Raw genomic sequence first — 23,747 nt, forward strand, 5'->3', positions numbered from 1 at the left:
GATCGCGGCGATGTCGGTCACGTCGATGAGACGCAGCGATGGTCCACTAAGCAGGATTGGAGGGTGGGGGGATGTTGGTGGGGAAAGTTGCTGCCGGGGCGAGTCTTTCCAACATCAGAGCGTGCATTAACGGTGCATTGAAACTGTAGCAATCTCAGTGTCACCAGATTTGCATTACACAGCAATTTCCCTTCACCACTTACAGACAGATTCAAGGGATAAGCTTGGACGTCGATGCACAGAGCCGATTTGAGCGATGGAGGTGGTCCTACGAGAGCCGGTTTCGCCTCCAGATTCGGCGGGTGGAAGGAGTCGATCAGCCCTGAATGACCCGAAAGCTGCAGTAAAAGCGTAACTGACAGCGCCTGTGGGTGCCTTCAGATGGCACCTCACAGGACTTTTGGCTTATATTCGGGTCGAAAAGACGACCCAGGACAAGGTTGCAGCGCGGATTAAGAGTTGGTTTTAATGGTGAGCGATGTTAATCATTGCAGTGGCTTATCCTGTGCTCTCTTTGGTCGGACGGACCCTGCAACAGCACGTGATGCTTGACGAGATGGTTGAGGCTTGGCAGGCTATTGGACGTCTACACTGTTAATGCTTGTCCTTGCAGGTTGGTTTCAGAGTCGATGTTTCGGTTGCCAAGGGATGGTTATTTACTGAGGTCTGACTGGATTGATGGAGCTCACATGTCGTCTATTTCTAATTTTAGAACGTGACCATTGCAAATTGCCCGAGTTTAATATTCCGTTGTCTCAACGTTGGTCAGCTGTGAAACTGTCTGTAACTTATACGGGATAATAGTGCAAGAACAGAATCGATGCATCGTGTCTTGTACACGCGTACTCTCAGCTGATCCTTTCAGCATGATGAGACAGCGGCAGTTCCATCAAAAAATTCACATGCCGGCTCTACCCACACTCCGCTGTCATTAACTCTATGACTGTTATCAAGAGAAACGAATCTCCGGCACAATAAGTACAAATGCCTGTTAAAGGAAACGGTCCATACACCGATTCTAGCACAGGAAATCAGTGAGAAGACTGCGCTAGCTGCGGCAAGTTGAGAGCTGATCAGAAGAATTTTTTATGCTCAGAGCCTGTGACATTTCGTGTCAGATGCAATTTGTCTGAAATCGAATTGAAGCTATCTGATTCAGACAGCATATGTGTTTGATTTTAGTGCATGTCGTCAAGAGATCTTTGTAGCGCCTTCAAATTTCCAAAGGTTTCTATTTAGAGAACACTGTTACGCATTTCATCGGTATGAAGTTCATTCGGGCATGTGATGTTATACTATTTGTTATGATTGTGGTAGTGTACGAGGTAGGCGGCCGAAGTTGGAGATGTGTGGCTATGGCTGCTAGAACAGATCCTGTGGAGTTGCAAGCTGTCTATGCCATGATGGCTGCAACAGGGAATGGCTGGGCTGCCAGTATCCCCGACGTGTGCGTAAAGAGTGGCCGGTGGCATGGGATAGAATGTGTGCAAGACGGCGATTACTATCACGTGGTGGAACTGTCGTTTGGATTGGTCACAGACCAGGCCACTGCCTTCCCCTCTTGTGCGCAGCACTCCTTCATCTCGCCGGCGGTGGCCAATCTGACACACTTGAGGAAACTGGGATATTTTGCGTGTTGCATGGAAAATCCGCAGCGTATACCCAGTGAGATTGGCCGACTAGGTGACTCTCTCGAAGCGCTACATCTGCGTAACAACGGGCACGTGGGAATCATTCCTGAGGAGCTCGCCGGTCTCATCAAACTGCGGACATTTGATGTGCATGGTAATTCCCTTGCCGGCACGATGCCCATCTGGTTATCCTCGTTAACCGAGCTTGAAGCCATGGATATAAGCGACAATACTTTTGGAGGTGAGGTTGATGGGCGTACCTTCGACAATCTCGAGCGATTGACAGTTTTCGATGCAAGCGACAACGAGTTCGTCGGCGCTCTGCCAGACTCAATTGGTCGACTGAGGACTCTGCAAAAGCTGGATTTGAGCTACAACAATTTCACCGGCGCGATACCCACAACCATAGGCGATCTTAGTCGCCTCCTCTCCCTCAATTTGGCGCACAACAGATTCTCAGGTCCCCTGCCGGAAACGATGAGCAACCTTTCGAACTTAAAATCCTTGGATCTTCAACGCAACTGCTTTCGGGTTCCAATTCCAGCATCATTAGGAAAACTAGTTAAATTGGAGGGTTTGGTGCTTTCAGAATCCGAATTCGTTGGCCCCATTCCAAGCTCTTTCGGTTCTCTTTCCAACATCAGAGCGTTGTTTCTGGATGGCAACAAGCTTACAGGAACCATTCCGCCTGCACTTGGCGATCTGACTCGCGTGTATGAGTTGGAGCTGAGCAGCAATCTCCTGGCTGGGCCTGTGCCATTCTCCTCGAGCTTTGTTTCAAGACTCGGTCGACGACTTCGACTGCAGAACAACGAAGGCTTGTGCTACGAATTCAAGACGGCAGATTCTTTAACAAGTGATCCGGGATCAACCATTCGGCCATCCGAACAACCTCCGCAGCTTAAAATTTGCAGCAGCTCCAGCTCCAACAACCAAAGCGTCGGTTCTTCGGAGTTTTTCCCACCCTCCCATCATCCCTCCATTGCACTAGATTCTGTTGCTCCCGCTGGCAGCTTAAAACCAGCGTTTGAGCCATCCTCCGCCTGCTCTAGGATCTCATATTTGTCGTATCACGCAGTGAAATGTTTCTGGTTCATGACTTTTCTCGTAATCATGTCAAGGTGCTAATCTTCTAACATTGTGAGAGCATGCGAAATGCTGTTGGATATGCGTTGACATTTTTCGTACACAATTCTTCACGTTCGAACAACTTCCCAGACAATTTCGATTTGACCATTTCAACCTTCCCAATGCACCTATATACGAAGCAGAGACCATATAACTGAGGGAACAGGCAGAGAATTCAGAATTTCAAAATCTGAGAAGTGAATGCAAAGAGTACCTACCGACGATTCTTACCCTTGAGAGGTGCTCGTTGGGTGTAATGTTGACAGCCATGGCCGTTCAGTAGTTACAAGAGTGAAAGAGTCTACTTCTCTTCACCAGCAGATTGTGGTCAGGCAAGATTTTTTTTTTTTATAGTACACTGTTGAAATCATATGCAGGCCAACACCCGCTCGAGCTCATCGGAATATAGCGAGAGTTGTCGTCAAATCATTCAACTGATGACCAGCTTCACTACCATGCCGCGGGACCTTCATTCTAGTAGCAGAAATGTACGATAAAGTTACCACTAGGAATAGTCTACAGATTAATTAAGCCGAAAGCTTCTCCTTCTTCATTCGTTTTTCAGCAGCATCGCGTGTGCGCATCACGAGTAGCTACAATCGAGGAATGCATAGATAGGTAAAACACATCATGGTTTGTCGCTCCTTCAAAATTGTCCGTAGCATACTCAGAGCCTATCTCATGGTAAGGTTCCTGTACTGAACTTCTCCAGCAAGGTGACGAGCTTCAGTCTCAACCAGCACCACAAGTGAACTGCACATTTACAATGACTGCCTCAGTGTTCAGGATTGAGAATATTGTCCAGCCATATCTATGAGACTTTATCGTAGCCTTGTTCAAATCAGCATTACTAACGCCAATTTATCAATCCGCATATGTTGTTCATGACACAGTTATATCTCAGCTATAAACGCATCTCACACCATTAGGTTGTATGACTTAAACTGGAGCTTGACTCTTTCCAGTAGGAAATATTGGCATGTGGGCATCGGTCCAAAAGTATGAGTGTTGCAACAATCAAATACGAAAGTACAAGCGCTAGGTGTGCAAGCGATGAGTTCCACGGCGATACTTGCTATATATTTTATACATCAATTCCTTCATGCAAAACCTGGAAACAGTATAATCCTTTTCCAGCTAGCCCTCACTTTCATGCCCAGTACATCGACTCGGAATGCAGCGTACACTAAAATGATAGAACGGGGAATCGCAAGTTGGCTAGCCACTTGGTCATTCATCTCATTATTGTATGGCTCTTCATGATCTCATTTACTCAATGTCCAGCCACAACACCTAAACTTTTGAAAACGGAACCATATGAGGAGTTGCTTTTTGTGCGAATTACAATCTCGCAGCATGTGCCGCAGAAGCCCACTCAATGGCCGATCAAGCAATTCCTAAAATTTACTGCTGTTCTCTTATCCCAGATTGCTTCATTGAATTGGTCGTTAAAGCTAAGTTTTGCAGCTCCGATATAAACACAGTCGATACAGATGATATGAAGCGATCCCCTGCACGTAGCTAGTCCGTTGAGGATCCAGTTGATATGAAGTCTGAGGCGCCTTAATTGGCTCCATCAACAAACTGCATTATGGTTGTTCACTCAGATTACATGTGAGTTCATGGGTCACGGAGAGACCACAGTGAGAGGAAGGAGTTGGCGCCATTTGGCACATGACCCAACTGCCCAGCAACTTTGAAGCTTGATACTTTTAACACGTTACTTCACAATCCGTATCACACCGTCAGCTCCCTCTTTGCAATGAGTTACTCATAGAGAGTATAAATTACACAGCAGCAACAGACCAGGTTGAACCCAGCTTTGAAATTGAGCTCTGACCAAGGCCGCATCATTCACAGCATTTTCCCTCTCTATTTCGGCAAAAGCATCAGCTTTCACTACAATCTCGTCCTCCAGAGCAAGAGTACTGCAGCAACTTGGTTCAAAATTTATTCCCGTTACAAGCGATTCACTAGATATTTTCTTAGCAAGTTGCAGTTCTGAACTGAACCTAATTCCTGGAACTATTTGAGATTGCACAACTGTACATTTTAACATGAGTTATTCAGGGATGGCCAAGTGTATCTCTCTTGAAATCCAGGGGCTGAATGCTACATGCACAAGGCTACACCGCAAGTACACCAGATTTTGAAATTAGAAACTCCTGCAGTTAGCCTAGCACTGCAATGGTTGGATTAGCTTACCTTGTGACGCCAAAGGCTTTCGTGATGCCTAAAGACGCTGGAAATCACAAGAAACACTCTAAATTTTTTCCGTGTGTTCTTAGGAAAATATGCGTTTCCGAAAACTCCATTCACCTCCAGTTACAGCGGAGTTTATCTCGTGTGAAGGGTCCTCACAACCTCTTATGGACACTATTGAAACGTATTTCTCTTGCACAAGCTCCTGTGCAAATCGAAAAAGAATCATTCTCTGCACATGGCTGCTTCTGTGGGATCAGATTGCAGCTTGGATTCACAATTTGGAGACACCTTGAGTGTTTAATGATTAATGAGTTCCATAAGCTAATTAGCTCAAGGGTTTGAGACATAATATGTCCTCTCATAAGCAGCCGCCAACTTGGGGACCTCAAGCCACGGGCAGGGGCTCGATTCATTCCAATTGGGTCATGTTCTACCTCTCCAAAACCTTGCTCAGAACATTCTATTCTAACTGCACTCTCACCAATCCCAGTATTTTGATTACCTACATGTTCTCTGATCCTTCTCAATTGTGAGATCACATCTGGAGTGGTCAGCGTGTTATCCATGAACTGGGCGCTCAATCACTCGTCTTTAGCTCAACTTCTATGTTTTACGAGAAATTGGTTACAATCCAGGTTCCTGAGTAAATTTCAACGCAGTCCGGAGATGTAGAAATGAGGCCTGTTCGGAAGACTTTAATTGAGACAGTGCAATAGTTAGTTGGAAAGGCTCGCCGACAGTTTGGCTTGCAGCTCAGCAATTTCACAATTTTAGAGTTCGCTCTTGCAACTGGTAAAAAAAGGATGGGGAAATGGGATGTCCTAGCAGTGGTGTTTCTAGCGATGATGGTGATGCTGATAGCAGAAGCAGCAGTAGTGAAGTATGACTGGACCGTGGATTACATCACTGCGTCTCCGGACTGCGTTGAGAAGCTAGTTTTGAGCGTCAACAATCAGTTTCCATCACCCACCATCCATGCCATGGAAGGTGACACACTTGTAGTGCGTGTGACGAATGCCATTCCCACTGAAGGTGTTGTGTTCCATTGGCACGGAATTCATCAGGTGAGAGTCTGCCTAAACCTCAATGCTCCTTCAGTGCTTTACATCAGGTGAAGGGAAGACGCGGTGCTGTTGAAAACAGGTTCGCTGTCGTTCTCTGAATCATCACATCATAACTAGTTATGATCAGAGGCTTCTCTTGACCAAACTAAAAATAAAATAAAAAGATGCATCGTACCATCAAACTGAGAATTCTTGTGGCTTGGAAACTGCAGACGACGACACCATTCTTCGACGGCGCGGCTTATGTGTCTCAGTGTCCTATCAACCCCGGAGAGACTTTCACCTATAGATTCACAGTTGAGCGGGTAAGTCTAATTCATCACAGTTCAACTTTGTGATTACATGGAGTCCTGGAGCAGTTAAATCTGATTGCGTATCTTTTTGTGCAGGCCGGAACTTACTTCTATCATGGACATTTCGGCATGCAGCGAGCGGGAGGGCTCTTCGGGTCTCTGATCGTGTCAATATCATTGCACAAGGAGCCGTTCGCGTACGATGGCGAGCACAGCATCATCCTTACCGACTGGTGGCACAAGTCTATCTACGAGCAACAGCTTGGACTTACGAGCATTCCCTTCCGATTTGTGGGCGAGCCTCAGGTTTGTCCGCTACTCTCAATGCAAGCGTTCCATTGAAATGCATGTTTGCAGAATCAGGCTTCGTATGCTCTAATTTCGGAAGATAAAATCATTGATGCTCGGAATCCAGGTCTGATCTTGGGGGTGCTGTGGTTGTGGTGTGCAGTCTTTGCTAATTCAGGGCCGAGGTAGTTACAATTGTACGGGACTCGCTGGAGTTGCTCCTGGTTCCCTCAACTGCATCGTCTGCAACTCCACCAATCCCTTATGTGCTCCACATGTGTTGCCTGTGATGCCTGGAAAGACGTACCGGCTACGCATTGCCAGCGTTGCTTCCTTGTCGTCCCTCAACTTCATTCTTGAGGTAGGTATAAAATTCCTTGAAAATTTAAGAACGAACGCCAGATTCACCTCTCCAATTAGGCGAAGAACTCTACGTTTTAAAATGCATGAAAATTAGGCTTCACGGAGTCTTTAAAATCCTCTCGTCGATCGGAATTTTCAGAAAACTGTGGGAGTCCTAGCCCAATCGTATAAAAGTCGTTGGGCTCAAGACTAAAGTACGGTTACCTCGAATGCTACGCAGGGTCACACATTGACCGTAGTCCAGGCTGATGGACGATACGTGAAGCCATTCCAGGTTGACAACTTGAATGTATACTCTGGGCAGTCGTATGATGTTCTCTTCACAACAAACAAGGAGCCATCGAGGAATTTCTGGGCCGCCGTAAACGTTAGGGGAAGAAAAATGAGCACCCCAACAGGCCTCGCAATCTTGCAGTACCTGCCCAACCCGGCGACCCTTGTGCCTCTCACCCCTACCCCTGTTAGCCCCGCCTGGAATGACACCGCTGCAAGCGTTGCGCAAGCTAAAATGATTCTTGCCAAATTCGGCTACGAGCAGGCACCTCCGCTGAAACCAGACCGCACGGTGACGATCCTCGGCACGCAGAATATGGTGGATGGACACATAAAATGGGCGTTGAATAACATCTCCCACGTGGCGAGACCAACTCCTGTTCTCGCAGCGTTGAAGTACAACATCCGCGGCGCCTTTGACTCCGAACCTCCGCCCGACTTTCCCATCAAGGACTATGACGTGTTCGCGCCGCCCCCCACCAACTACCGAAATGCTACTTCGGGCAGCCCGGTGTATGTGTTCACGAAGGATAGTGTGGTTGACATCATCGTACAAAACGCTAACACCTTAACCCCGAACAATAGCGAGATCCATCCTTGGCACCTTCATGGCCACGACTTCTGGATTCTTGGCTATGGCGAGGGCCAATTCGACCCTGAGAAAGATCCTGCGTTTTTCAACCTGGTGGATCCTCCGGTACGGAACACAGTGGCCGTATTCCCATATGGGTGGGTTGTGATCCGCTTCATCGCCAATAACCCTGGTGCGTGGCCCTTTCACTGCCACATTGAACCGCATTTTCACATGGGTATGGGAACCGTCTTCGCGGAGGGCATCGAACACATTCCCGAGCTTCCGACTCAAACCTTGGGCTGTGGCCTCACAAAGAGATTAATGAGGTTGTAGTCTCCAATTCACTTTGTGATGGTGTCCAATTTTGCCGGCATACTTGTGCTGTATTGAGCTGAGGAAGATGATTTTGTCGATTAGAGTCGACCGATTACGTTCCACCGGAGAACTGTGAAGTCGGTCTGATGGTCACTTGTAAGATAAGGTGGGTAACGGAGATAGTGTTGAGAAAACCTAAATTGATTTTTGACGGAGAGCATCAAACAGGGGAGCCCGAGTATAGAATTCTCTTGAGACTACCGAGATATTTGTTGTCCGCAAGGACCAGAGGTATATGCCATTCATTGACGAGTTGTGATCTCAGATAATTTTTGACTTGAGCGTCCTGACCTCTACGTCTCATTTAAAACCTCTACGTACACGACATGGAACGAAGCGACGGTGAACGTCCACACGAATTTGTGGACCGGCGGGAAAGAAGGGATCAATGCACACCAGAACTTGGAATTACCAACCGACTCGCTGCCTCCCACCCACCCACAAACACACAAACACACACCCGTGCGTTCCAGGTTACTCGCAAGTATTAACCACATCTTTGAGCCCCACTTTCCAGTTCACAGTGTCTACTTCTGCACATGGACCCAGCTATATTGTAGCCTCGAAGGTTGGTCCAAGCCCCCACTTTCTGACTATCTCCGCCGTGTCCTGGTTGGATCTGTTGCCCAAGCTATCAATCCACAACTTGCATCTGTAAAATCGAGATATATATATATATATATATATATATATATAGATTTATTGTATTAACTCAGCTTGGATAATGCGAACATCCACCGACGAGACGTACTCCAACACTTGCTTGGAGTCGAGACGCTGATCTTCTCTCGTGATCGTGTGCCGTTAACACGCACTTGGTTCTTTTTCTTTTTCTTTTCCTTTTTTAATTATTTTTACACAATTAAAGGTATACTTTACTTCGATACGCACTTGGGTTTTGCGTTTGCCAATTGTAGCCCTCAGTTGTACAAACCCCAATGGATTCCCAATTTGGCCTTCCCAACTCACATCTTTTTTGGATGTCAAACAAGGAACGATGTCGTCTCTTTCAAGGGAACTGATGTAGGTGAACCCAAAAATAGAATTTTTATATTAAATAAAAAATATTTTTTTATTGATTATTATTTCTAGAATTTAGATGAGATTAGGAGAATATTCGTACGTTTTAATTTGCCTTGAATAATGTACCTTGATTGAATTTGTCTATTCTAAATTTGAAAAGGTAGTTGACAATTAGTTATTGGATTTCTTTTATAAAATTTATTTTACAAATATAAGAATTGGTTATTTTCAACACAATTCATCCTAACTTATAGTGATATTCCTATTGAGTGTATTAAATAACGTATTAATGCTCAATTTTTGCACATTTTGCAATATATATATATATATATATATATAGATATATAAAGTAGGAATTTGTAAGTACAGTGACATATTAAACTATACATAATTAACTCATTTCATTTTTATTTTTTCCAAAACAAATAAATAATATTTTATAATAATAATACCCTAATATAATAGTATATAATATCTAAAATATAATAGTATAAAATAATTATTAATATTATTATTTTAAGAATTAATTTGAAATTTAAAATGTAAAAATACACATTTTTTGTAAAATCATTAATTCTATAAAATTAAAATATTATTTTTATTTCATTAAAATATCTACAAAATTATAATATATTTAAGATGATAATATTAACAAGATAAAATAATATGTCTCTAAAGAAATAATAACGAATTTTGTTGATATAAGTTGATTAGAAGAATTTAACATAAATGTTTTAAAATGCATAATTTTAAAAAATATAAAAGATTTGAAAATTATTATTTTGAAATCCAATTTATTGTAGTTATTTCAATTTTTAAATATAAATATTTTTTATTTAATTAATTTTTTTCTTTTGATTATATTTATATTTAACTAAATATTTTTGTAATAATATTTTAAAATTAATTTATAGTTCAAAGTTAATATTTGATAAATTTAACATCTCTAAAAGTATAAATACACTTTTATTACGAACACTTATATTAATTAAATTAATAAGATAAATAGAAAATCTACATTTTTGTAAAATATTTTGAGAATTTCTAAATGCATATTTTGTTTACAAATGTTCTTCAATTTACCATATAGCATTACAAACTTTTCTTGGGAATTTTTTGAAACTAAAAAGCTAAAATTTAGTTGTCTTGCAACTTTAAAACTTGTATTACAAACTTCATGGTCTTTAAAAATATTACTACAAAACCATCTTATTAACTAGTGTTTATAGATATATAAATAAAGTTAATTTCAACCTTATCAATGCTTCTTATATGCTTTAATGTTATTTTTAATAAATTTTTATTTTTTCTAATTCATAATAAAACTTAGCCTTTTCTTGGTCTTTATTTATTATTTTTAATCATACATGTATTAGTTATAGTTTTAAAATAAATAAATAGATAGGTATATATATATATATATATATATATATATAAATATATAAGAGTATATGTTAGTAATTCAATTATGTTATATGTATTTTTTCAATTATTCTTGACCAACCACAAGATTTTATTTTAATAAATTTTTATTACACTATCAAAAAAATATCTTTATTATCATCTTATGATATTAAGTATAATTATATTTAAATATATATGTATTTAATTTTTTTTGATGAATCAATATCATTTATATATTATCTAGTAAGAAAAAATATGTAGAAGTTTGCTTAGAAATATGAGTCTTATGGTCCATAAGTCCAAGTTAGAAGACATATGAACAGTGGTTTTCTAGGAGAAAAAAAAACTTTTTAGAAAATTTATTGTAATTGCATGATGAACGTATTGATGGCGATTTTTTCTGCAACTAAAATAGTCATTTTCTTTGGATTATTACAAGAGTTATGTTTGTAATAATTTAACTTGTTACAAACTCAATTAGTCTTGAAATTTACTAACATAATCATACTTTCTTCATAGTTTTTAATGGAGATTGTTCTTCAAGAAAGATATCATAATTGGTTATAAAACAATTTTATCTCTACTAGTTGCACATTTTTTTGTGCAAATCTATAAAATCTACTTACAGAATTTTCTATTCAAAGCATGTTATCTTTTTAAAAGTAAAAAAATATCAAATAGTGAATAAAAACTATACTTGAAAAAAACTATTATTTACTAAATATTAAAAACGTCCCATAATTATATAAGTTTTTTTTCAGTGACAATAAAATTCTCCAATTTTCTCAATAATAATTAATAAAAAATTTAATTTAGTTTTAATACTGAATTCAAACATTTGATTTTTCTATCAATCAAAAGATAATGTTTTCAAGAAAACTTAGTCTCCATTTTTAATATCTTAAAGGAGATCTTTAAAAAAAATCATATAAAACTCGGTTTTCAATTACATTAAATTAAAATTGGATTTTTTTTCTTTTCACTTGCTATTATATTTTAAATGGTAATATATATATATATATATATATATATATATATATATATATATATTTAATATATCTACTATTTCAAATAAAATTTGAAATTTTTTGTTTTATGATATAATCCAATAAACCACTAAATCAAGATTGTTTTAAAATAAATAGTAGTTTAAAGATCACACACAATTAACAACATGGAGCCTTTGTTTAAATGCAAATCCCAGAAGAGTGTATAAGAGTTTTCAAATTTTTTCACATTGGAGCTATTAAATATTTCTTAAAATAAAATATAATTCTATTGGTATCTAATATGATTTTGAAATAAAAATTCATATTGTGGTTGAAAGTCATATATTGTATTTCATCTTTAAGAACATATAAATTTCTTTTATAAATAAGTTTCATATTAAATCAAATTTATTTAAAATCAACATAATAATTAATTTAAAATTTTATTTACATAATACATACAAATATATTTTTTAAAACATATCTTTCTATTCAAAATTATCTAGATTATTAAATAAAGGAGTGATTTTTTAATTTTTTGAAATATATTAATTTTATATCATATTAATTTTGATTCTAATCATACTAAAATAAATTTATTAAGTTTATATTTAATAAATAAAATACATTGGATTTTGTATTATATATTTTTATTATAATAGGTGCATTTGATAAAAAAAAAATTGATTTTTTTAATTCAATGTATATAAGTTTGAAGATTAAGATTAGCTTCAAAGTTCATAATAAATAATTCTTTGTCATTGTAGATTTATTTCAGAAATAGCATTAATATCCTAAAGACTTTTATAATTCAATCACATATTGTTTTAGTTTCAAGAATCTTAAGTATTTTTTTTGTTCATTTATATCTCAAATTAATATTAAATTCTTTAGGGGAGGCCATGATGGTTGTGAAATGATCCATATAACACTTTGACTACTTTGTGAAGGTTAATTGTGACATTGTAAAAACAATGTTCAAATATAATATCTATATCATATTTTTATTACATATTTATGATAATGTAAAATGTCATGAGTATCTACTTTTGACTAAGATTTAGGTGCCATAAAAGTAAAGATATACATATATATATATATATATATATATTTTTTGTTTTTTTCAACTTTCATAAATGCCTTTGTTTTAATAAATTGAAATTAAAAATTTGAAGGCCTAATGCATAATATTTCTTTTAATTTTTTTTAGATGAAAAAGTAAAAAATAAAGAAGATAATATATTCAATTTAACTTAAAATAGTCAATTTTTAAAATATAATAAGTATAAAATAATAAGTCTCTAATTATAAAAAAGAATAAAGACTTTAATATCTAATAAGGTAGAGGTAGAAACTATATAACTTTTCAGCCTTAAACATAATTTACACCATGAAATAAAATAATAGTTTATGAGATGATGCATGAGAATCCAGCCTCACCTTTCTTGTTGTAATTAATTTTTTTTTATTTCTTTCTTTTTTAGCTTTTTGTAATCTTATTTTGAAAATTTTAATTTAGTCAAAGCTTTTTATAAATTTAAATACAACGTTTGTTATCTCTAGAATAAAACAATATATATATATATATATATATCGACTTAAATTATATGACATTAATTATATATCTTTAATTCTTAATTTTATTTTTGAAAAAATCATAATTTTTGTTACAAAATTGTTAAAGCATTATGCTATAGTTATACAACTTCATGAACAAAACAAACAATCTAATTTTCATACTTCATAGCAAAGTCAATTGTTTGATTAAAATTAAAATTTTAAAAATATGATTACTTCCAACTTTAAATTGTATAACTTTTAAAGAAAATTATGTATATCCATGAATTTTTTCCTTCACAACCCTTAGGTTTATTCATCTTGTTCTTCAAAAGCATGTTGAAAACTGACTTAAAATAAAGCAAGAGAAATTCTCACCGGTACCCAATTTAGATCCCATCCAATTTGAAAATTCAGCACATAATTTGAAAGCATTCCACGTCTGGAAAACTCCAGTCACTTTTCATTTATTTATTTATATTAATTTATACTTTTTTTATTTTTCAAAAAAGCTATCATAGTAAACTGGAAATCAATACACATAACATGAGTGATTCAAGGATATGGCCGACCGAGCCAAACCAGAAGCGATGCATAAGATTCTAGACATTTGGAAGACTGCAGTGGAAACACTGTAAGATCAACAATAGAAGATGAAACCCACACGGACAGGCACACGCATAAACGGAGATGTAGGCCAATGTGGGCGGGGAATGGCTTCTAGTTTCTAAGAAGAGCTAGAACACTAGAAAAGCCGTGGAGGCAGTCTGCCACAGCCTCATCAGAAACACGGAAGCAAGGCACACCGCGGACAAACACATACAGAACTGGGGTGCCAGGCACATGCAGATGCGTGTAACTGCAGAAGGAGACACTCTCACAGCGGGTGGAGATGACGGCACATTAATCCACCCAACACAGCCTGTCGTGTCTAGCTCCATCTGCAAGTCTTTTCTCAGACTCAAGGAAGGAGGAACCAAGGCTGACAAATGCAATGCTGGGACAATAATCGTGCATCGGTACCGCTGTCTCGTAGATCACAGCCCATCACAGCACAGCATTGGGAGTGTAGAGCCAAAGTCACTGGTTGATGAGCTCCGGGACACTCTCGCCGATGGAGAAAGTTTTTACAATCCTCCCCCTGGACTGGCACGGCACCGGAAGTTGAAAAATGGCCCACTAGACTGTTGCGAAAGTTTGTTTTTTTGTCTCTAGAAAGATGGGTTTGTCAGAATGACAGTGTTCGTATCCATGGACCCCGCGCGTCAGTGACAGATGTGTAGAAAAGTGCATGTACTTATTGTGGGCATTACAACATTGACCAAGCCTGGACCTCCAAAAAAAGGCTACAATGTATGCCTTTTTCAATGGGCATCGTGTTGTGATAGTGCACTGAGTTCATGATTTTTCCATTGCTGAGGTCGCACTACGAGCGCCCACTGCCTGGTTATAATGTGCTGAACTAACGTCGTCGAAAGTTTGACTGCGTATCGAATGATCAGAGTAGCGAAATTCTCTTACCCCGGCCGACAAGGGCCTCCCCAAAACTCATGGATGTCTCTTCAAACAAGCACACTCAAGCTTCGCACGAGCACATTAGACTCGCGTAGGATCCGATAGAATCCAAGGATTTTCTGATATAGTCAGGCTGTTCGAAGTTCGCCTGGCTTCAATTTACGGTACAGCTTCAGCTGATGCTGTAAGAGCTGTAGCGCTCTCTTGCCAGGGAAGACTAACATTCCAATCTCCCCCAAGAATCACATGAATCGGAACCCCGACCATGACAGGAGGTTCCTGATCAATATAGTTTCTTGGACCGGGAGAGAGATCGCATGCGCGGATCGATCCAAGCTTCCCCTCGTCTGTGGCTTGAGCTTTTCTCCTCGAGATCAGAATTGACATTCGGAAGGAAGATGCAGTTGGCATCAGTGATGCTGAGCGTGATGCACCACCTTGAAACATAATCTGCGGAAATGAGAATTCGAACGTGAGCTATCAGGTGGTATGATGCTATCTAGACTCCCACTTGCAGTGGAGTCTCGAGTTCTAATGCCAAACAAAGGTCCTAGTTATGCGCATTATCTACAATATCATTGTCCCTAAGATTATTCGGCTTCATTGCACAAAGTATTCGTTGTCTGCAATTATGTGGTCCCAGGAAGCACTGGCCCTGAAAGGAACTCGGATACTTTTTTCAACTCCATCGACTTTGTTATGCATGATGTAGTGTTTATAAAATATGTATAAGTTGTAAAGTGATAATATTATACACATATGTTTGAATTTAGTAGTGGTACAATAAGAATATTAAAGATTTGTTTGGAAGTATTTCCAACTGTTAGGAGGATTCAAAGAAGCAGCTATATCATGGGTCCTATTAAAAAAGTAGTACCTTTTTTGTAGTTTGATCGAATCGCCACACAAGAAGTTCTGATAACAAATAATGGTTGAAAATTAAAAGCTCAGTATATTCCACTGAAGTAGTAACATGCAGCAAAACATGATAGAAGAATTATAACGATGTAGTTTTCAAAATATGGCATCAAACAATTTCGAAAAGAAATATAAAATTTTGTGAAGTTTTAAAAAAAAGATAGTCCAAAATCACTATTTTTGACCAAGATATGAAATGGAGATGAATTGAAATTGAAATCCACATTCCTTAACCAGCCCAACCAAACTTTTTCAAACGATAAAAATAAAATGTGCTTGATGGGAAGATATAATGTTCACGAATCAGTGGGTACTCCTTTGTGTCATATTCTAATAAATCCACGAAGTAAAATTAAGCCTTCTGTTTACGACTGATGAACATTAAGAAGGATATCTATGTTTGAAATAATCCTATTAATAAGTTTTAAAAGTGGAGGAAAATTACCTGGAGTAAGAAGCTCCCAGGTGCAACAAAGTCTTCTTGCACATGACCACCGAGCACTGTAGCTCTCCATGCATGGAGAGCTTTCATGCAGCTCATAATGTGATATTTTCGACGATACTCTCAGGCTCCGAGTTAGAGGTGACGCTCCGACTCAGCTGCAACGGCTGGAGAGAGATCGAATCAGTTGCAGTAGATTGCAGGATGATAGAGATCTTTGGAGAGCCATAGCTTTGTCGTGAGAAGGTCACCTTACTATACATAGCTGGGCCAGGCAAGAAGAGACCAGGGCCATAAGTGGCTTCCTCCTGCAATCGCTGCCCAACACATATCAAACACGAGGCCAGAAAGATATTATAGCTTTTAGCATCGCAAAGACTTTTTTATCGCTTATCCATGAATCGTTTGTCGTCACCCAGGAAACTCCGAACTCCGGGCTCAAGGTCGCGAGATGATGGGAATTCCGACTGATAAGCGCCAGGAGATTTGACGCACGGGACACTAGTGTAGGGGTAATGAGTTTCATATCTGGCGCTTCCATCCGAACCGAGTTTTCTGAGCTTGGAGTGAATTCTATGTCGTGCAGCGGATGAGTGGAGTGGCGAGGACGCGGTGAGTGTTTGGTTTTAGTGAACTCGCGGTTCAATCTGTGGTTGCGGGTGGTGGGTTTGGGTTCGGAAGTCAGTTGGAAGTTGGGGTGATGGAGTCGAGCGCCCCGACACCGCCGTAGTCTATCTTGTAATGGATGTGCACAAGCCTGGGATCTGCTGTCGTCAGTGTAGACTATCAGAATTGGTTGCCAAAGTTGGTATGTGGAGCCCATGTTCTTGCCTCTCCTCAATAAGGCAGGGTTTTTCGATCGAGGCGCTGATCTTTTCGTGATGGCTGATAGAACCCTTTTCCTCTCTTTTTGCAATTCGGGTGTTTGCTTTGATACTAACGTCGTCAGCGGTAATGGTTCCACACACCTAGGTCTGTTGCTCTGTTGAGTGGCACTCTCAAGCTGGTTTAGTCAGAGCCGACGACCTCTTGGGGTTCTCCCGCAAGTGCATTTAGCATATCTTTGGTGGATTCTGCATGCGTCTTCTCTTTGAAGGTCTCCGCTTTACTTGAAACCTCTCCTTACCCACTCAATGTTCCAAACCTTCCCAGAACAAGCCAGAATTACGGTCCTCAGGCTGAGATGATGTAATCCCGAGGATTCATCAGCATTTGGAGGTTACAGAGCTGCTACACATCTCTTTATTCAGGTTATTTGACGTCGACCGAAGGCCCGTCCTAGCGATTTCTCGGTGAGCACGGCGACGTGACACAGGTCTTTGTTCCACTAGGATTTCTTTTTTCTCTAAAATTTCGGGTTTGGCTCACCGCTATTGGCAACTTCATGGGGGTAGAGAAACTGCAACAAAGTATAGCAGGTGGAATGAGCTTCCATTAAGCTCTCAAAACACCGTTCAAGGATGCCATACACGACTAGGGTTTTCCACTCTACAATTTTCGACATTTTGAGTGGAATGGGTTTCTAAAGAGGGGGCCATTCAGACTTTAAGCCTACATGTTACCTCAGAAACTTATGTGACTGAGTAGCAGAAAAAGGTGGTTGACATCCAAGTCGGAAGCGGAGGAGATGGGGACATTGACGTTACCACCTTATTTCAATTTACAAGAAGATTGCAAAGAACTTCGATTATCTTTCAAAGGTGTTGCTTTAAATTCCTTCACTAGCTATTCCTGCTCGTACCACTCACTATGTAAGGAGTTTACGCACATTCAATTCGGAGTTTATTCAGTGGACAAGTCATGCTTGTATGGCACATATCTCGGAGAATCTATCAGATGGTGAGTATGGTGAGGTGGATGAACCGCAGGGCTGGGATGCAATGAGAAGAGAGTGATTGAAATCTTAGGAAGGAGAACGCAGTCCCAGCGACTTGAGATTGCACAGGCTTATCAAACTGTCTATGGGGAGAGCTTGCACAAGCGACTCAAAGCAGCCTTCAATGGCAAGCTTGAGGTCAGTCTAAATTAACAATGTGTTCACGCTCAATTTGAATCTGAGGAGTGCTTTGAGGGACTCAGCTTACATTGAACTTGCAAGAGGGTGGTGTTGGTTTAATCTGTGCTGTAGAAGCTGTTTTTAAGAGTCTTGGATTATGTTTTTACTGGGAGAGAGGAGGGAGGGAAGGGGCCACCATTATCACCTTAGTCCTTCTCTAAGCTCATTTAACTGTCGAATGGTGGTGGTCCTTTGAAACTCCTATAAACTGGACCTTGTTTTCATTGGTTGGGTTTTGTGATGGTGTGAATGGGTATAGAAATGTATACTCCTATGGATGATGGATTCGGCTGAACGTGACGCAATACTTATGTATGAATTGATGAAAATTGGGGGACGAAAGGCTGATCGTGCCCTTATTGGGATAGTGTGTACACGAAATCCAACTCAAATATACGCAATCAAGCAAGCATACTATACCATGTTCAACCAAACTTTAGAGAACCACATCGATGGCACTAATTCACATTTCGTGGAGTTCCAGCATAAGGTGAGTGACTTGGACATTACCTGTGTGCCTGATTAGTGTCGTCAATTTTTTGATATCTTGACTGTTGAATCTTTATTTTTTCTGTACATTTAGTACAAACCTCAAAGCCCTTTCCTGTCCTCCAGAGCAAATGGGCTTTCTGGCGTGGAGGTGAATCCAAGCCGAAGGAAATTCATAAGCGGCCAGTTAGCGTAACTAAGGTAAGCCTACCTGACTGGCGGGATAAGCCACCAAAGTAGGAACTCCAACCAGGTCGTCCATTGTAGATGCAGATCTCAGTAACTGTCAGTATTTTGGACTTTAATCCCACGGAAAAAGGTGAGATCGGTTCCGCCAAAGACAATGTCCGGCTCATTACCGAGCTATTAGTTTATTTCTTTGAGTTTATCAGACTGTTTCTAGTATGTTGCATATGGTCTAGAGTTTTCTTGATAAAAAGAATGTCTAAATTGTTTTCTTTGCATGACGTGCAGCTTCTTTTGGCGCTAGTTCGTGCAAGTCGACCCGAGAACTCAACCGTTGACAGACACATTGCTTTGAATGACGCACACCAACTGAATAAGGTTTTCACTATTGTAGGAAAAGTAGGTAATGAAGACACTTTGATCCGCATTTTTTGTACCCGGAGTGCACAGCAGCTGACTGCTACATTAAATTACTATCATCAACACTACGGCCACGATTTTGAGCAGGTTTGGTTGGTCTGTTTCGTGGTTTGTCTTACAGTTTTTCTAGTTTATTAAATTTGCTTAAATTTGGCCCTATCACCTTATTGGTTTAAAATATAGATGCCCCTTTTGTATCTGGGTTGATGATGATCACTACATGTTGAGATCCAATGTTGTGTATGCAGTCCCTAACGAGGGAAAACTCTGGAGAATTCGAACAAGCGCTGCGATGCACCGTGATATGTTTCCGACAGCCTGCGAAATTTTACGCGGAGGTACTCTTATTCATTCAATTCTATTCCAGTGAGGTTCTTTGACCATCGAAACATGTACATTACTGTGTATGGTGATAGAAAATCATTTCATCAGCAATGCATGCGTCTTTGTATTGACTTGAATACTCTTTGTGCCCAAAAATGTGTATTGATCGGGTTTTTGGCTATAAGCTCATGTTTTGTTGAAAGCATTGGCGTGTTCTAACTGGAAACTTTTTGGTATGTTAACAGGAACTGTGTAATGCATTGGGAGCAGCAGGAACAGACGACGACGCTTTGATTCGGGTGGTAACGACGCGAGCTGAGGTGGACATGCAATATATCAAGTTGGAGTTTACGAACCTAAGCAAGAGAACATTAGAAGAGATGGTTGCCAACGACACAGCTGGTACCTACCGATATTTTCTTCTCACCCTTGTTGGACCTGGAGACCTAGGTCTGTTCAGCCCAAGAACTTCTATTGGCTCAGCATCCTTTTACAGCCCAAGAACTTCGAATGGTTCTCTGACTGCATCTCGTGGTCAGCAATCCATTGGCTCGCACAATGGTTCCGTGGTTTCATACTACACTAGTCCCAGGTCTAGTGGTCAGGGTTCCTTCCAGATTTAACCCAGTCTTTAGGAAACAGGAATCAAGTATGAAATCCTTTTCATCCTTGAAAATTAGTTCGAAATCATACCCTTGTTCAATAGTTTCTCTTTGGACAAGCTCACCTTTAGGACAGGACTCCATTGTACAGAGGGAGTATTGTTTCCAGAGTCATACGCTGCCATCCTGCTAAACTCGTCAGTGTCTATTGCATTATAGTTTACTTATCCCATGAAGGAGTCTAAACAAGAAATCACAGGAGAATTGCTAGTAGTTGCCTTGTACGAGTACTAGAAAAGAGAATGTTATTATATACTGAAATGTGTTGACCTTTGGGACGTAATTTTATCGTCAGTCAAGGATTTCTTATTGAAGGTCCAACAAGGGTGAGACGAAAATTCACGATTCTAGTCTACGAGAAAGTCTGTTATCAACTCATGCACATAGCTTGAGAAAAGCTTTCGGAAAGAGAAAGAAAATTTGACCAAATCTAGTGGAATCTATTGCTACGCATGTTGATAACACAATGTGCATGTCAAGTTTATGCCAAGTACGCAGGAAGTTTTTGATGGTAAATGCACAATTTTTCGTCTCCTCCCATCTTCATGAAGTAAATCTGGCTCATAAGAAGGTTGAACAATACTCTCTACTACCAAAGCGATATTAATATATTCGGTAATTTGCAGCCCTACATGCGAAATACAATATCTTCAACAGTCCCAAATGCCATCAGAACACTTCATTCTAAACCATTTTGAACAGCTCTACCTCAAATTTTAACCCCTCGAATAGTCTTCCCTCAATCCACAGTCAGTCTATTCTGACTCATCTTTTTAGTATTCTATACTAATCTCCACATGGCCCATAATACAGCATCTAGCATTCTTGAAAGTTCAGCAAGGATGAAATGAAGGATGTTCGATTAATTTTTTTCTATAATAGATCACATATACTTCAGTGTGTCGATGAATCAAGACACCAGTACCGAAGCTGGGGGCGCTGGGGCAGCGAGCTTCTCCAATTCTTGGACATACAGATTGGTCCCGCTCATAATGAAGGGCACAAACCGGTCACTACCAGCTTGAGATGGGCTGAACCGAAAAGCCCACCTCACCAGAGTTTTCCCATCTTCTTCCTGCATGGCCTGTGATCACCAAGGAAAAATCGATCTGAATCTCAAATCGTGACAGTTACTCCATTCAGAGCTCTGTTACTGGTCTCTGCAACACAATGGTTTGCCAGAGCTTGACCCACGAATCACCTGATCCATAGCTAGATAGCCACTACTTCGATCAGCTAGGTAGGGAGGCTTGGAAAATAGATGCACAGAATGATAAGAAGGTGCATACGAGATTATTACCTGGAAAGTGGAGTAATAGCCGGGATCTACACCGGTATTGTTCTCAAGAAATTCATAAGAGAATACGTGTTCCGAAGGGTTGATCGCCACCAGCTTCTGCTTCGCCCACTGGGCGGATTCGGTGTCTGTGCGGCCGGGGAGGTTAGTAACCTTCCTAGTGCACCCTGGGACTCGGTTCTCCCCTTCTACAGGCTCAATTGTGAGCAGATTCGGGAATCTAAGGAAGTCAGACGCCACGTCCCACACCTTGTCAATAGGCGCAGATATGCTCTTCTCTACCACACCATTCCAGTGTACAGTCGGACATCCTGGAGCTGCTTCAGCCATCGCACAGACAAGCAACCGTGAATCTCTATTCAAACCAGACTAATGTCGTGATACACACGTAACTTATACCGCCAGCTAACTCTTGATTGTGAGAGCTTGTCTAAGTACTACAATACCTCCGAAGAGACAGTCCCGAGGATGTTGCCACTAACCACGATGAAGAGCAATAAAGGTGAATTAAACATATCTTCAAGTGAGAAACTTTATAGTGGTCGTGGCAATGACCTCGGAGGCATGACCAGCTCATTCATTGCCTGTACAATATAGGTCCTACAAGAGTGGTGCCACTCCTGGGTCCACCGTGGACAAAATCAAAGTTCCTAAAACTTCATAGATGATCAGTGTATGCATGCGTTACGAGGATGATCTTGGCGAAGCTGCAAATAGGCTGTCAACTCAACCGCAGTGTTCGTTTTCAATTCGTGCACAGCTCTGCACAATTGTCTGTACGACAGCGACTGCACAAGATCTCGGTTTCAACAAGTAGAATATACATCGCAGTGCACTTTTCAGTAGTCCTGTTCGTCATACAGCCGACTGAAGTTGCTGGAGGATAAAACAGATAAAAGTAATTAACCCGTGGGCTACAACTAATTTGACAAACTTCGGTGAGAGACTTTAACCGGTGCAAATTTTATAATGTGATGGCTGGTTCTCGTAATCGAATACAAATTAAACAGTTAAGCAACAGGCTAGAGTTCATTCTCCACGGTGAATGGACACGTTTTACAAGAAAGACTAAACGTCCCCCTTATCGCTTTTGAGGTTCTAGGCGACATGACACTAAGTTCTAGAAACACAGTTTCTGTTCTCTAAAGAAGTCACATGTAACTGAGCGGACGGTGGGATGGTCATGTTCTACTGACAGTACAGTGTCTAGCATGAATTACAAGATGCTTCTGTTGAAATAACTCAAATCTGACTTTTCCTTCAAGGTTGAAGAGAAAGATTAGAATAATTAAAAGCTGCTCCAGCTCAGAACAAGGTAGCCTTATCATAGATTTCTGCGGTGATAAGAGGCTTTTGAGCTTGTGTGGATGAGACCAGGTAGCATTAGTCAGAAGAATCTAGCATTGGCCTTTTTCTGACAATTAGCATCCACTTCATATGTTAGACCCAACGCATTCTAGTTAGATATTCTTCAGATTGAAAGTTTTTAAAGTCATTTCCCATAATGCTGGATATCAACAGAATCCAAATGGAAATTTGAAACTAGATATGCGCAAATACATAACTTACCTCATAGAATAGCATCAAATCCTGGTTGTTAGGTCTTACAGAATGAAGAAAAATAAGGTTTGAAACCGTAATCCACTCAATTTTAATGTCGTTTCTTTAAAACAGTTCTGGAAGAAATATTTTTAGGATATTACCATCTGAACATGATCTTGAATACATACTTGTATTCAAGTAAAATTTTCAAGAAGATTTGTGTACAAAAAATAGCATTTTCGATACTTTAAAGTAGAATAAAATGTACGTAGCATTTCTTGAAAAGTTTTTATAGAAGAGATAGTATTCTTTGCCACATTACAGAAAGTTCATTAAGAAATGACTCTCCGTTAATATGCTTTCTAGAGAGCCCAAAGGATGATGTCGTCAAGGAAGAACTCACCTGTAGAGTATCGGTTGGAATGAATCACAACTCACAGCCTCTCGAGGTTAATTTGATGACCTGCCCACCTGTTTTTAATGAGTATAGGACACCGAAACACTGCACATTGGAGGACACTGCAGCTTATTAAACTCTTGAACAATAATTGCGAGACTGCTGGATTCGTTGAGTGAAGAAAAACTCTAGACCTTCAAGACAGGTCCAATTTTGACGTAACGTAAGAGTGGCAGTTACAAGCTGCAGTCAATCAGTCAGGATAAGAAATGCATAGATATTAGCGAATTATTTATATTCGCAATCCTTTTGCCCATTCAGTGAGATCTTGC

At 39.9% G+C, this 23,747-nt stretch overlaps 4 protein-coding genes across 5 annotated transcripts; 3 read left to right on the plus strand and 1 right to left on the minus strand.

Annotated features, from left to right (window-relative positions):
* Nucleotides 1–965: 965 nt before the first annotated feature.
* LOC112279766 (uncharacterized) lies at nucleotides 966–2,831 on the plus strand. The gene has a single exon (XM_024514433.3). The coding sequence runs from the start codon at nucleotides 1,266–1,268 to the stop codon at nucleotides 2,757–2,759; it is 1,494 nt and encodes a 497-aa protein (XP_024370201.1). The 5' UTR covers nucleotides 966–1,265; the 3' UTR covers nucleotides 2,760–2,831.
* Nucleotides 2,832–5,791: 2,960 nt separating this feature from the next.
* LOC112279727 (L-ascorbate oxidase) lies at nucleotides 5,792–9,277 on the plus strand. Its single transcript, XM_024514406.3, has 5 exons — nucleotides 5,792–6,028; nucleotides 6,241–6,333; nucleotides 6,418–6,627; nucleotides 6,773–6,970; nucleotides 7,193–9,277. The coding sequence occupies exons 1-5, from the start codon at nucleotides 5,807–5,809 to the stop codon at nucleotides 8,150–8,152; spliced, it is 1,683 nt and encodes a 560-aa protein (XP_024370174.2). The 5' UTR covers nucleotides 5,792–5,806; the 3' UTR covers nucleotides 8,153–9,277.
* Nucleotides 9,278–16,523: 7,246 nt separating this feature from the next.
* On the plus strand, nucleotides 16,524–20,488 carry LOC112280152 (annexin-like protein RJ4). 2 transcript variants are annotated; one of them, XM_024515277.3, is made up of 8 exons: nucleotides 16,527–16,654; nucleotides 17,195–17,742; nucleotides 17,911–18,056; nucleotides 18,358–18,588; nucleotides 18,714–18,788; nucleotides 19,062–19,280; nucleotides 19,442–19,531; nucleotides 19,763–20,488. In XM_024515277.3, the coding sequence occupies exons 2-8, from the start codon at nucleotides 17,670–17,672 to the stop codon at nucleotides 20,138–20,140; spliced, it is 1,212 nt and encodes a 403-aa protein (XP_024371045.1). In that variant the 5' UTR covers nucleotides 16,527–16,654; nucleotides 17,195–17,669; the 3' UTR covers nucleotides 20,141–20,488. The 2 variants fall into 2 exon arrangements, with proteins under 2 accessions (XP_024371043.1, XP_024371045.1); XM_024515275.3 differs by having other exon boundaries at nucleotides 16,524–17,742.
* A 259-nt stretch (nucleotides 20,489–20,747) lies between these two features.
* On the minus strand, nucleotides 20,748–21,972 carry LOC112280153 (lachrymatory-factor synthase). Its single transcript, XM_024515278.3, has 2 exons — nucleotides 21,480–21,972; nucleotides 20,748–21,263 (listed from the first exon to the last, which is right to left on the minus strand). Exons 1-2 carry the CDS (start codon nucleotides 21,804–21,806, stop codon nucleotides 21,090–21,092), a joined length of 501 nt encoding a protein of 166 aa, XP_024371046.1. The 5' UTR covers nucleotides 21,807–21,972; the 3' UTR covers nucleotides 20,748–21,089.
* Between the last annotated feature and the right edge of the window lie 1,775 nt (nucleotides 21,973–23,747).

This window comes from Physcomitrium patens, chromosome 3 (genome assembly GCF_059467195.1).
Source record: "Physcomitrium patens ecotype Gransden chromosome 3, ASM5946719v1, whole genome shotgun sequence".
Classification (NCBI taxonomy): domain Eukaryota; kingdom Viridiplantae; phylum Streptophyta; class Bryopsida; order Funariales; family Funariaceae; genus Physcomitrium; species Physcomitrium patens.